The sequence below is a fragment of the Coregonus lavaretus genome, assembly GCF_964263955.1.
Source record: "Coregonus lavaretus genome assembly, contig: HAP1_SCAFFOLD_975, whole genome shotgun sequence".
Classification (NCBI taxonomy): domain Eukaryota; kingdom Metazoa; phylum Chordata; class Actinopteri; order Salmoniformes; family Salmonidae; genus Coregonus; species Coregonus lavaretus.
In genome coordinates, this window is record NW_028161292.1 from 79279 (window position 1) to 93666 (window position 14388).

The window sequence follows — 14388 nt, forward strand, 5'->3', positions numbered from 1 at the left end:
CCTTTATTTGCTCGTATTTTATTATGCATCACTTTGAACAATATTCCCTGTAAACACAGTAAAAATCAGCACCTTGGTAATCAGAGAGGAGTGGTCACGGATAGACAACTGGAGGAAACCTGGGCTACGTTCAGGAGGGAACGTTAGACATTTCTTGTATAGAGCAGTTTCACTATTCTATGACAGAGAAGCATAGCTGTTCTATACAGTAGGCCTGAATTTCTATCTGAACATTCTATGTTGAATCCCACTGGACACCAGCCCGCTCTACAACTCAGGAAATATACATCCTAACAGATCGGTGGGATACTAGCTAAGATCGTGGATAAATTAAGAGGTCTTCCTCAGGCTGGTTACCATTGAAGAAATTGGTCACCGTTCTGGTCTATTTAAGGGGTGGCTCTCCCATAGACACCAAAGGGATAGCAACTGGGTCTGGTCTACTTAGTTCATTGACTGTATATGAACCAGAAAAATACAAGGGAGTGGGATGTCTCGCTTCCTCCTCCATCTCTGATACTAATCTTCAGGAGCTGCCGTGTCTGCTGGTTTTCCAATCAGACTGATTAAGACCGGGGCAACCAGGTGTGTGTCTAAGCACTCTGTGACATCATTGGATGAATGATTTCCCCACCCCTATCCTAACGTGAGCAACATAAACTACTTAAGACAAAGAAAAAAAGAAAAAAAAATTAAACAAAGGAGAGCCTCCTGACTTCACCCATCCACTAAACACAACCGTCAGTCATCTAGATCTGTCCATAGGCCTGGACAGAGCCCTCCCAGTTGACACAATAAGTTAGTAGTACAAATAGGAGCAGTCCGTCTCACTAAACATGATTCAAGCCTGGTCGTATTGCTTCAAACCTGCAGGATTCACAAGCACCAGGCGTCACTAGATTACAGTAGCAGCGAGTTCTTCCCCAGACTACAAACATGGAACCTTCATCATGCATTAATCAGATTGAGGATACATCTTTAGCAATAATCAGCACTTAAGGGCTCTAATCAAGTGGCTATTCAGTGTTCTAACAAGATTCAAGGCACAGCATAAGTGGATACCTGGGGGCGTTTACAAAACGTCAATCAAGGTTCAATATGTGAGAAAACGTCACATTGTCTTAGCAGTAGCACCATCTAGAACAGAGATCGCATCAAAGCATGACTCAGGTGGACATCCAAACATTCAAAGTGAAACAGACAGATGATTTTTGGAATAAACCATGTAGTCACTGAGAAGAAAACACAGGCAGTACTGATGGTCAACATGCAGCATACATCCTTTCACCTCAGATATCAGGCTATAGTCTCAAAACAGTGTTATGGCACTCCAGTGTGTCTGTGGGGTCTGAGACCAAGGTTTGGACACTGGCTAAGGGAGTGGGGAAATCACCAGTCACTGAGATATTTTTAACCCACATTTAGTCTAGCTGGTGGTCAGGGGCTAATGCCAAGCCCTAAAAAAAAAACAAAAAAAACAGAGTTTTGGTCCCAGTAAAATATTTTTCAACAACCAGTTGTGATTTCACAGAGTCAATAATGTGTCCATGAATTTGGATCACCCTCAAGTATAAAAAGTATCACAGAGCTAAAGAGAACCAGTCAGTGGATTTATTAACACCGGTTTATGTGTGTTTGTTTGTTAGCTGTAAACAGAGGAAGGACGTTCTGGTGACCATAGTTACCAAGTCCTACATATCCCAGAGAACTGGAAGATTTGTTGGTAGAAAAACAATTCAAAGTGAGAAAAATAAGACTTTCCAGAATTCTTGAAGCATCCCAGGATTCCGACAGTCGTTTGGGTTTCCTGAAGAGAGAGTGTGTGTGTGTGTGTTGATCCAGAAGAGGGGATCATGGCATCTCTGACTCCCGCTCGATGCCGACGTACTTCAGAGCATCAGCCTGACTGTACCTGAGAGAAAAACATGAGCAGTTAGCTAGAGATGTCAAACCAACCACAAAGTGTATGAGTGTATGCGTACGTATAAAAGCCAGTTTACACTTAGTCTAACGACATGTCTGTAGACAATTAGAATGTGACAAGTGTTGCTGGTGAAAACACTTCATTTATAATCCGGTGGAATGTCTGTAGACCGTCGCTGCGACTGTCGGTTTCCTTGTCTCACAGGCATGAAAAAAAGTGAATGTCTCTGCGACTGTCGCAACCCCCGTTGTTGTGGTTACTGGGCTGCTACAGCAACAAGACCAAATCCATCTGTACCGAGACTGTGCTGGAGTTCTAAAATGATCCAGTAGAACGACCTACTAGAGTCACACAATCGTAAGCCGTTTTCTGGAAGCTCGCCAATACCTTGTAAATAATGTTGTTGTGGGTTTATGTTCCTCTTGAATAAAAAGTAGCTAAAGTTAAGACCCTGTCAACTATACTCTGGTCATTAATTGGTAACGACGAACCAAAACATTGTTTAGAAAGTTGCTTTTATTTGCCTGGCTTGCTAGGTTGACATTTAACTAATTGAATTTTTAAACAGATGGGTTTATTGGCATTCAAATAGAGCCTTCAAACTCAACTCTGGACCTCTAATCCGGGACTGATTTAGACCTGGGACACAAGGTGTGTGCAATTAATTATCAGGTAGAACAGAAAGCCAGCAGGCTCCGGACCTCGTAGGGTAAGAGTTGAATAACCCTGAAATAGAGCAAAGTATGCCATTTGGAACACCAGGCTGCTGATGCCATGCAGAGACTGCGGTTTTGCGTTTATACTTCTTCATAACGACAAGTTTGACGTCGGACGACAATAGAATGTTCATGATGTCGCTGCGACAAAATGTCTACAGTCATGTCGATAGACCAACTGGAAACCTCCTGTGCCTTAAGTAGGTGTGTTAGAGAAACCAAACGGGGAGGGAGTTCTTGACGCCCTCCTCACAGAGTATTCAGACGGAGTTGTGCTGATTAATACGATCCTAGTTGACCGGCTGCCAGGCTGCAGACTGGCTGGTTAGTAAACATGATATACTGACCTGTAGTCAAAGAAGAGCTCCTCTCCAGTCTGAATGGTTCTCTTTGCAAAGATCCCTATCCTGTGGTCACCATTCACCATCATCACTGCAGAGAGAGGAGAGAGAGACTGTTAACACAACAGATGTCTTATCAGTGAAACGCTACGTCAGAGTGTTACGTCTGTTGGTCCCATCTGCTGCTGTATTAGGTTATACACCAGACTGGTTGGATCAGCTGACATACATCTGGTGGTTTAAACACTGCTGCTGTATTAGGTTATACACCAGACTGGTTGGATCAGCTGACATACATCTGGTGGTTTAAACACTGCTGCTGTATTAGGTTATACACCAGACTGGTTGGATCAGCTGACATACATCTGGTGGTTTAAACACTGCTGCTGTATTAGGTTATACACCAGACTGGTTGGATCAGCTGACATACATCTGGTGGTTTAAACACTGCTGCTGTATTAGGTTATACACCAGACTGGTTGGATCAGCTGACATACATCTGGTGGTTTAAACACTGCTGCTGTATTAGGTTATACACCAGACTGGTTGGATCAGCTGACATACATCTGGTGGTTTAAACACTGCTGCTGTATTAGGTTATACACCAGACTGGTTGGATCAGCTGACATACATCTGGTGGTTTAAACACTGCTGCTGTATTAGGTTATACACCAGACTGGTTGGATCAGCTGACATACATCTGGTGGTTTAAACACTGCTGCTGTATTAGGTTATACACCAGACTGGTTGGATCAGCTGACATACATCTGGTGGTTTAAACACTGCTGCTGTATTAGGTTATACACCAGACTGGTTGGATCAGCTGACATACATCTGGTGGTTTAAACACTGCTGCTGTATTAGGTTATACACCAGACTGGTTGGATCAGCTGACATACATCTGGTGGTTTAAACACTGCTGCTGTATTAGGTTATACACCAGACTGGTTGGATCAGCTGACATACATCTGGTGGTTTAAACACTGCTGCTGTATTAGGTTATACACCAGACTGGTTGGATCAGCTGACATACATCTGGTGGTTTAAACACTGCTGCTGTATTAGGTTATACACCAGACTGGTTGGATCAGCTGACATACATCTGGTGGTTTAAACACTGCTGCTGTATTAGGTTATACACCAGACTGGTTGGATCAGCTGACATACATCTGGTGGTTTAAACACTGCTGCTGTATTAGGTTATACACCAGACTGGTTGGATCAGCTGACATACATCTGGTGGTTTAAACACTGCTGCTGTATTAGGTTATACACCAGACTGGTTGGATCAGCTGACATACATCTGGTGGTTTAAACACTGCTGCTGTATTAGGTTATACACCAGACTGGTTGGATCAGCTGACATACATCTGGTGGTTTAAACACTGCTGCTGTATTAGGTTATACACCAGACTGGTTGGATCAGCTGACATACATCTGGTGGTTTAAACACTGCTGCTGTATTAGGTTATACACCAGACTGGTTGGATCAGCTGACATACATCTGGTGGTTTAAACACTGCTGCTGTATTAGGTTATACACCAGACTGGTTGGATCAGCTGACATACATCTGGTGGTTTAAACACTGCTGCTGTATTAGGTTATACACCAGACTGGTTGGATCAGCTGACATACATCTGGTGGTTTAAACACTGCTGCTGTATTAGGTTATACACCAGACTGGTTGGATCAGCTGACATACATCTGGTGGTTTAAACACTGCTGCTGTATTAGGTTATACACCAGACTGGTTGGATCAGCTGACATACATCTGGTGGTTTAAACACTGCTGCTGTATTAGGTTATACACCAGACTGGTTGGATCAGCTGACATACATCTGGTGGTTTAAACACTGCTGCTGTATTAGGTTATACACCAGACTGGTTGGATCAGCTGACATACATCTGGTGGTTTAAACACTGCTGCTGTATTAGGTTATACACCAGACTGGTTGGATCAGCTGACATACATCTGGTGGTTTAAACACTGCTGCTGTATTAGGTTATACACCAGACTGGTTGGATCAGCTGACATACATCTGGTGGTTTAAACACTGCTGCTGTATTAGGTTATACACCAGACTGGTTGGATCAGCTGACATACATCTGGTGGTTTAAACACTGCTGAAGCACAGTTTCTAGTCTTGACCCCTGGGGGAAACATTCACCCCAAATCAACTGATCAACTAATGAAATAGTGTTTTAGGAGTTGTCTGACCTTTTGCATAGCAGTTGGGGTGGACGGAATGGTTGGCGAAACGAATCTTGTTTCCTTTCCTAGTGGCATCCACTACAAAGTCTGGGGGAGGGAGAGAGAGTTAGCTTTCCCTCCCACTTAACAAAAACATGATTTCAATCCTTTTGTATGCGTGTGTGTTACCGTTGTTGAGGTTGAAGAGGAAGCTACACATGTATTTGTCATAGACCTTCCCTCTGCGATCAGCCTCATCTTGGGAGATTATCTACAAGAAGGGGAGAGAAACAACACACACAGGATCAACACACACACACACACACACAGAGGATCAACACACACACACACACACAGAGGATCAACACACACACACACACAGAGGATCAACACACACACAGAGGATCAACACACACACACACAGGATCAACACACACACACACACACACAGAGGATCAACACACAATTATTTTCCACAGGCTTGTACATTACACACAAGCAGACAAAACCATCACCCAGACAGACAGAGTTGAGCCTCACCTCTCCACAGTACTCAGAGATGAACTCATTCTTCTGAACTGGCTCTTTGATGAAGATGCCCCAGCCTGCGACATCAGACGGAGCTAGGAGCAGGTGCTGAGAGGGAGGGGGGGGGGGGGCTAAATAGTGAGCTACAGATACCAAACAAACAAAGGAAAAACCCTGTACAGCTGCACAATGCGATCAATACTGTGTGTGTTTTACCTTCTTGGCTCCCCTCTGTATGGAGCAGTTTTTACAGGAGACATTCTTGCTGTCCCAGTGTTCAGCGGCTCCGCAGGTTAGACAGAGGTCAGGGTCACACTCTCTGACCGCCAGGTAACACGGACACTGCTTGGTGTTACACTGGGCCTTACACCTGCAGCCTGGGAAACGGTTCTGACCTACAGACAGACAGAGAGAAGGTTAGAGTGAGTGTAACACTGGTCATCTGTAATGTAATAATGAAAATAAAGTATTTAAAAATGTCCTCACACTCTGAGCTGCACTGGCAGAATTTCTCACAGAAATTCTGAGCGGTGACGCAGGGACAGGAGGAGTCACAGGGCTGGCGGGGGTGGTCACATGGCTGGTAGTTATACACGTGGTTGGACGAGCCATCTGCAGGGGGAGGGGTCAAGCACATGTCAGCACCGTCACACAACAAAGATTTGCATTGGTCATAAATTCGTCACATTGATCACAACAACACTTTCAATCACATTCGAAGATTGCGTGGGGCCGCCAGGGCTAACTGAGTATTCTGAAGGTTCCAATGCTAGGAGAGATGTAGAGACAATCGTCACCTTTCTTCAGTTGGATCTTCCTGCAGTAAGTGGCCCACAACCTGAAACGACACCACCCTTAAGTTAGTACGTCTTTTCAATGAAAGTTGACAACCAGATCCTCCGACTGTACCCTGCTCAGTCACCCCATTAGTGCAGCCTCAAGCAGTCGGTATATATTTGGGCGTGGCGTACCTGTGGTGTTTCCGCTTCTTCTTGCGAGGGGGCGTGTCTTCGTTCTCGGCTGGAGCGCGAGCGATGATACTAGACTCCTTTACTCTGAACTCGTACACCTAGAGACACACACATATTACCAGACAATATACTACACGTCTTTCCATAAAACCTGACTAGTTAGCCCACAACGTTATGAGTCCAAAACTGGGAGAGAAAAAAATTGCAATGTGAGTGAAATACAGAAAATGATTTTCAGCGTAGGTGTTGTTGTAACAGAAACACACACCTGTCTGCAGGTCTTTGTTCCTATGAGCCTTGCTATAGCGCAGTAGTTGTCATAGTAGGTTCCGATGAGAACCCTAAAGAGTGAAGCCTCGGCTCCTCTCCAATCAACAACTTCAGGATCACACCTCAGCTTCAACTTCACTGGAGTCTGGCACCGTGAGTTACCCTCTAGAATACACACAAGGTAATGGTTAGTGTGTGTGTGTGTGTTGGTATATATTATATTATATTATATATATATATATATATATATATATATATATATATATATATATATATATATATGTGTGTGTGTGTGTGTGTGTACCTGAGCTGCTGGTGGTCTCCTCCTTCTTATCATCATTATCATCATCATCGTCGTCTTTCCCCTCCCGCTCGCTGTCCGTGTCTTTGGTATCCGTGGAGACTGTCGGTGTGCTGGGCCGGCTGTTGCCGCTGGGTCGTCCCCGGCGACGGCCCACGGGGCGTTTTGAAGGAGTCTTGGACCTCTCGGTTGCCATGCCATCAGGGTACTCCCTCACCAAACCATCCTAGATAACCACCACAGAACAGTCAGACCTGTAGGTGCCTCTCTCTCTCTCTGTGTCTGTGTCTTTACACACTTGCCTGCACCAGGTACATGTAGCACTCGTCGCCACAGGGTTTACTGTCCACCAGATTCTCCATGTTCTTACGTTTATAGGTGTTAGGAGTCGCATGGAAGGCTGGAGAGAGAGATACAAAGAGGAGAGATGAGTGGTCATAGTGAAGTCAGAGAGGGGTAGTGTAGAACAGTCCAAATGTGGTGAGAGAGAGTGTGTCCGTACACTCACGGTGCAGGAAGCAGTCGTATTTGAAGCAGCGTCGGCAGAAGAGTGTGTGGAAGGAGTGTAGACTCTGTTCTCTCTGAACGGAGCGAGCGTTGGGACCGTCCATGTTAGGAGTACACTCTGGAGGCAATGCACCGGGCAACTGTGGCTCTGTCAGCTCCTTGTACCTGATAACACACACACACACACACACACACCTCATTATAGTAGAGACAAAACTGAAATATGCACTACTGACACAAAAACACACACTCAAAGGAGTACTTACTTCTCTTTGAGTTCCTCTGTGGAGCCCTTATCAGGGAACATGGAGGAAATGGCCTCAAAGATCTTATCAGACGGAAAGTTCTTAGAGCTGTCACTGCTGCCTTGGCCTGCAAGCAGAGGACACACAGGGGTTACACACACACACAACGTCTTACCACAGTCACTGCGTCAGCCCACACAGGACACAGGAGGGTAAGGAGAGATCAAGAGCTGAGAGGACCTAGGGAAGGGAACTAGGTGAGATAAAGGGTTGAGGGAATGGTTTTGGGATAAGGCTCATTTCTATTCTTTGTTGGATAATAGCAGTGGCCGTCTGCCTTACTTTCAGTGTTGATCAGGGGTTCCTCGACCAGGTGGTCCTTCCCCTCACACAGCTCCATCTTCTCCAGCTTAAACTCCTGCTCTTCTTCATCAAAATCATCATCATCATCGTTGTCACTGTACTGGGTCAGTGCACCCACCAGCTCCACAAAGATCTCATCATTAATGAAGCCGCACTCTGGAAACACACACAGTCATTTAACATGACACAGACAGACACACCACATCAAATCAAAACAAGATGTGATAATATAAAATAGCGTGTGTCGTACCCCTGTCTCCGTGAACTTTGCCGTCGTAGTTCTTGATGAGTTCCTCTATGAAGGTTCCGTCTTGGTCCAGAATCTCATCTCCCATGTAGGGGATGTTGTGGAGAACCGTCTCATCTTCTACCTACAAGGCAGGCCAGGTGTGTCAGTAGGCCAGGTGTAGCCGATGGCCAGGTGTGTCAGTAGGCCAGGTGTATCCGATGGCCAGGTGTGTCAGTAGGCCAGGTTTGGTAGGCCAGGTGTGTCAGTAGGCCAGGTGTATCAATAGAGTGTCAGTAGGCCAGGTGTATCAATAGAGTGTCAGTAGGCCAGGTGGATCAGTAGAATGTCAGTAGGCCATGTGTATCAATAGAGTGTCAGTAGGCCAGGTGCATCAGTAGAGTGTCAGTAGGCCAGGTGTATTAGTAGAATGTCAGTAGGCCAGGTGCATCAGTAGAGTGTATGTAGGCCAGGTGCATCAGTAGAGTGTCAGTAGGCCAGGTGCATCAGAAGAGTGTCAGTAGGCCAGGTGTTTTAGTAGAATGTCAGTAGGCCATGTGTATCAATAGAGTGTATGTAGGCCAGGTGTATTAGTAGAATGTCAGTAGGCCAGGTGTCTCAGTAGGCCAGGTGTATCAGCAAAATGTCAGTAGGCCAGGTGTTCTGTAGGCCAGGTGTGTCAGAAGAATGTCAGTAGGCCAGGTGTATCAGTAGAGTGTCAGTAGGCCAGGTGTATCAGTAGGCCAGGTGTGTCAGAAGAATGTCAGTAGGCCAGGTGTATCAGTAGAGTGTCAGTAGGCCAGGTGTATCAGTAGAGTGTCAGTAGGCCAGGTGCATCAGTAGAGTGTCAGTAGGCCAGGTGTATCAGTAGAGTGTCAGTAGGCCAGGTGCATCAGTAGGCCAGGTGTGTCAGAAGAATATCAGTAGGCCAGGTGTATCAATAGTGTCAGTAGGCCAGGTGTATCAGTAGAATGTCAGTAGGCCAGGTGCATCAGTAGAGTGTCAGTAGGCCAGGTGCATCAGTAGGCCAGGTGTATCAGAAGAATATCAGTAGGCCAGGTGTATCAATAGAGTGTCAGTAGGCCAGGTGTATATCAATAGAGTGTCAGTAGGCCAGGTGTATCAGGACAATTCCATTAAAGTTTAAGACATCACTATCATCAAGTTGGGACTAGACTACTGCATCGGATAACTACAGTTCCAGTGCACATGTCAGAACAAGCTTAGTATCGCTCAGTTTGTGTGTGTGTGTTTACCATGAAGTTCTGCTGTAGCGGGGACCAGGAGTACATGACAGGTACAGAGGCTACAGCGTTGAGCGTCTTCAGAGGGATCACCTGTTTGGAGAACTCGGAGAAACCACTGGCCACCGTACACTGGAGGAGACAATATACACATTAGAGAACTCAGACTCACTTGTGAAGAACTGTAAAAGGTCAAACATGGTGAAAAACAGTAAACTGATGTTATTGTAAATCCATATTTATTTATTTTAATCTCTGGATAGGTGTGTGTGTGTGTGTGTGTGTGTGTGTGTGTGTGTGTGTGTGTGTGTGTGTGTGTGTGTGTGTGTGTGTGTGTGTGTGTGTGTAGTGCGCGCTAACCTCTCTGGTCCCTCGTAAGGAGCTAACAGATGTCATGATGTGAACGGGCTGGATCCTCCTGGTCTTCCACTCAGCATTCAGGATGTCTGTCCGCTCCAAGATCTTCTGACGGTTAGAGTTAAACATACTCTAGGGAGGAGAAAACACACTGTCAGAAACCTCTCTATGTATGTATGCATGTATGTATGTATGTATGTGTGTGTGTATGTATGCATGTATGTGTGTGTGTGTGTGTCTGTGTGTGTGTGTGTGTGTGTGAACAGAGTGTGGGAATATGCAAATGTGCTGAAATGAAAGGACCTCTCCAGTGTTCTGTTAAAGCCCTTATTGGATACATACAGTGGGCTCCAACATTACTGGCACCCCTGACTGGCAATGCACAAACAATAAATATATACAATATAATTATAGAGATAAACTCAAAATACTAACATGTGAGAAATACTGTACTATATTAATGTTCCAATGGAACCCACCAAAATCATTTATTGATTTAATAAAAAATAAGTCCTCCAAATCAAGGTTTCACAATTAATGGCACCCTTAAAGATTATTGTAAATAACATCTACCTATATTAAACCAGGAATTGAATTCCACTTATTTAAGTGTATCTAAGTCTTAAGGAACTATATTGAGCCACTACATCACTTCCTGTTTCACTAGGGTATAAAAATGAGGTAAAACGCATGCAATATCCCTTTGTCATCTAACACCATGAAGAAAACAAAAGAACTGGCAGTTCAAAAGAGACAGATGGTTGTAGACCTTCATAAATCTGGTAATGGCTACAAGAAGATCCTCAAACGATTGAATATACCACTGAGCACTGTCAGGGCAATTATTTAAAAATGTAAACAATATGGAACAGTTGAAAACCTCACGGGTAGAGGACGCAAACGCATTTTGCCCCCCCAGGATAGGGAGGAGGATGGTGAAAGAAGCAAGAAAATCACTGTGAAAGAATTGCAGGTCTTGGTGGCGTCTTGGGGTCACCAGGTTTCAAAAAGCACCAACCACAGGCTCTTTGGAAGGGTTGCCAGAAGAAAGCCCTTTCTGACCCCAAGACACAGACGCAAGCGCTTGGAGTTTGCCGTCATTAAATTATGACTGGAAGAAGGTGCTCTGGTCAGATGAGACCAAAATTGAACGTTTTGGTCAGATATAGCATCGGCATGTTTGGCGTCGAAACAGAGATGCATACAAGGAGAGGCACCTCATACACACGGTGGAATATGGTGGTGGGTTGAAGAGGGCAGTTGATAAGAGCAAACCCAAGAATGTGAAGGATCTTGAAAGGATCTGCATAGAGGAATGGTCCAAAATCCCTCCAAATGTGTTCCTTAACCTTGTCAAACATTACAGGAAAAGACTCCATGCTGTTATCCCTGCCAGAGGTGGTTGCACTAAGTACTAAACGAGGAGTGCCAATAATTATGAAACCTTGATTTTGGTGACATTTATTTTGTATTAAATAATTGTATGATTTTGGTTGGTTCCATTGAAACATTAATAAAGTCTATTATCTCTCACATGTTGGTATTTTGAGTTTCTTTATAATTATATTGTTTCTATTTTTTTAAGTATTGATTGTGCATTGCCAGTCAGGGGTGGCAGTAATTTTGGAGCCCAGTGTACATATGTGTGTGTGTACCTTGACCTCGTCGGCCCGTCTGAAGCGTTTGAGTTGGCGTAGCCTCATGTACTCAGACTTCACCCTCCTCCTCCAACCCACTGGTCCCTTCACAGACCGCTTCCCTGTCAGCACCATGGTCAACCTGGAACACACGGTTTTAGAATCATGCACAGTTAAAGAGAAAAGGCAAAGAGCTATGCTTTCGCACAAAGGGCTGAGATTTGACATTAAAACACACAACGGAGCGTTGGACACCATTGCATTTACATTTACGTCATTAACAGACGCTCTTATCCAGAGCGACTTACAAATTGGTGCATTCACCTTATAGCCAGTGGGATAACCACTTACTGTACATTGTACATGTTGATAAGGTCATACAGTCTCTTTCCAGAGTCATGAATGGTTGTTCTAGTTTACATTCCCATCTCTACTCCCTTTCTACTGATGCACTGAGACATTCATGCCAGGCCAGTTCAAAGACGTGCAAATAAGGGGATTCACCCTAAACTAACTTCTTGTCTCTAATTCAATTCAAAAGCTTTATTGTCCATTTACATGGGGTAAAACAGAAACCACAAAATCATTATTTGGCTTCCATCACAGGCTCAGTCCCAAACACAGTACTGCTGCCTCCATAATAGCATCTGCTGTAGTAGAGAAGTACTGGAGAAACAGATGTTGGAGATGGCCCGAGTTCACAAGCAGCAGAAATCAAATCAGAGTTGTGTCTGTTTTTTTGACTGCCTCCTAGAAAGAATACTGCCTATAGCTCTGGGTAGAGTAACCAGTCTCCTTTTGTTCATCTGCACTGACATTATTGTATTTGACCAGCCTGGATGGGTCTAATCCAATCAGATCCCCTTCCTTGAGGACACACACTATCCGGGCTGCCATGGAAACCTGTCATCACACACTACCAGGCACCACACTGGATACTGATGTCTAGGGTTTCTCCAAGCAGATTATGACTTACAGTAGGTTTACACAATACAACTTTACTTTGTCCATAGTTACAGGGAAGACAAAAAAACGTGTCTTCTGCTGTCATTTCTCAACACAGACAGCACATCTCATACAGACATGCAGTTGAGAGGAACACTGGGTCAAGCTGCAGTGCAGAACCCCTGGATGGAGAGCAACGGTTGGGGATTGTTCTGAGGAGGATGTGAACCAAGCAGCCCTCCAGTTGCCAGATCAATTTCCCAACACCCGGCCCGGATTCGAACAGGCGACCTTTAGGCTATAGGTACAACTCTTTAGCCGCTGGGCTCCCTACTGTCTACGGCGCTACACATCACTAACATGTTTTTCAAATCTTTCTGTGTTTAACAGTTCAATACAAACATGTTCACATGTTCGATGAGGGGCCCAATATTAAGACGAAGACGGAGGGTTCAATTAACAATCTTATAAGTAAAGGTAATACTGTACTACACTAGTACAAAATTACTCACTCTTACAAAATTAGTAACCTGCTGCGTAAATTCTCCTAACCTGCTACGAAAAAGTAACTTCCGGTCGTAGTTGTATAACCTAGTCAAAGCCCTCTTGTTTTTAATCAATCCGCTTTGATGTCATTGCCGTCGCCAAATCAATCGCTGTCATGTCACGTGACAATTTGACAGAATTGTTGCTAACAGTGGTTTTCAACTTAGCTAGTACATTTTAGTCATTTAGCAGACGCTCTTATCCAGAGCGACTATCAAGCAAACTTCCCAATTCATATGAAGTTAGCTAAATGTCTCCATTTCAATCCATCCTACCAAATAATTATCTGATTCTTGTGAATGTATGCCTTGACATGACGGAAACTGAGTAAGGCTTGAAAGTTCAATAAAGTTCAACAAAGTTAAACGTTGCCAGGCTTGAGTCAATGCGGAAACATTGATGAAGAAAGGAAATCCCGTCCACAGCAGACAAAAACACTCGAGTTCACGTTAATTGGCACAACTAAGGTCAATTCACAACTGTCATCTTTCCATATTGGCTGGCTAACCGTTTTGTTTTGTGTCTGATAGATAACTGCCAGATCATGCATGTCCAGAGCGGTGTCTACGAACAGTATCCTTCCACATCTAGCTGGTTAGCCAGCAAGCTAACTAGCGACCAAGACAGAGGAAACTAATGTTAGCTATGTGGTTGGCTATTATTTGTTTTTCACCGAGGAAAGAACAATTTTATATTTTGACAGCGTTTCCTACCTGCAGAGAGGGGTCGGTCCTCATTCAATGAAGTGACTCGGGATCGACTGTACACACACCGAGAAAGAATATTTCGTTGATCGGGATTACTACTGTTTTGTTGGCTAGCTCGTTAGCAGCGAGAGAGAAGGGGTGGTGATCAATTGAACTCGCGCATCCGCGGAGTCGACTACCAGCTAGCTAGCTAGCGAACAACACCGGCTCGCTACACAAAACCGGGCACTTCTCTCTGGTCTGCACTTCCCAATGGAAATAACATGGATAGTTTGAGGCTGTTAAATGAATTATTGTAAATATACTGTTTTACTGGAGAAAAAAAATCTCAATTTCAATGTTTTCCGCCTAAGCACCTGGCTCGCTAT

General features: G+C 44.5%; 1 protein-coding gene across 2 annotated transcripts; it reads right to left on the reverse strand.

The window, feature by feature from the left end:
• Positions 1 to 14388, reverse strand: LOC311120850 (histone-lysine N-methyltransferase EZH2-like). 2 transcript variants are annotated; one of them, XM_084195412.1, is made up of 20 exons: positions 14027 to 14388; positions 11841 to 11964; positions 10189 to 10317; positions 9841 to 9960; positions 8609 to 8729; positions 8338 to 8514; positions 8017 to 8122; positions 7752 to 7915; positions 7546 to 7643; positions 7247 to 7469; positions 6941 to 7107; positions 6673 to 6770; positions 6499 to 6539; positions 6188 to 6313; positions 5918 to 6096; positions 5714 to 5809; positions 5363 to 5444; positions 5201 to 5281; positions 2988 to 3072; positions 1 to 1912 (listed from the first exon to the last, which is right to left on the reverse strand). In XM_084195412.1, the coding sequence occupies exons 2-20, from the start codon at positions 11955 to 11957 to the stop codon at positions 1852 to 1854; spliced, it is 2271 nt and encodes a 756-aa protein (XP_084051538.1). In that variant the 5' UTR covers positions 11958 to 11964; positions 14027 to 14388; the 3' UTR covers positions 1 to 1851. The 2 variants fall into 2 exon arrangements, with proteins under 2 accessions (XP_084051538.1, XP_084051537.1); XM_084195411.1 differs by having other exon boundaries at positions 7746 to 7915.

Bases quoted from the DNA above. Each gene is read 5' to 3' on its own strand.
- LOC311120850 (XM_084195411.1), bottom strand. From the start codon at position 11,957: ATGGTGCTGACAGGGAAGCGGTCTGTGAAGGGACCAGTGGGTTGGAGG. The intron at 6,540-6,672 runs GTACGCCACGCC...GTGTCGTTTCAG, and splicing joins AAGAAGCGGAAACACCACAG to GTTGTGGGCCACTTACTGCA. The intron at 5,445-5,713 runs GTGAGGCTCAAC...CCCTTCTTGTAG, and splicing joins TCTCTGAGTACTGTGGAGAG to ATAATCTCCCAAGATGAGGC.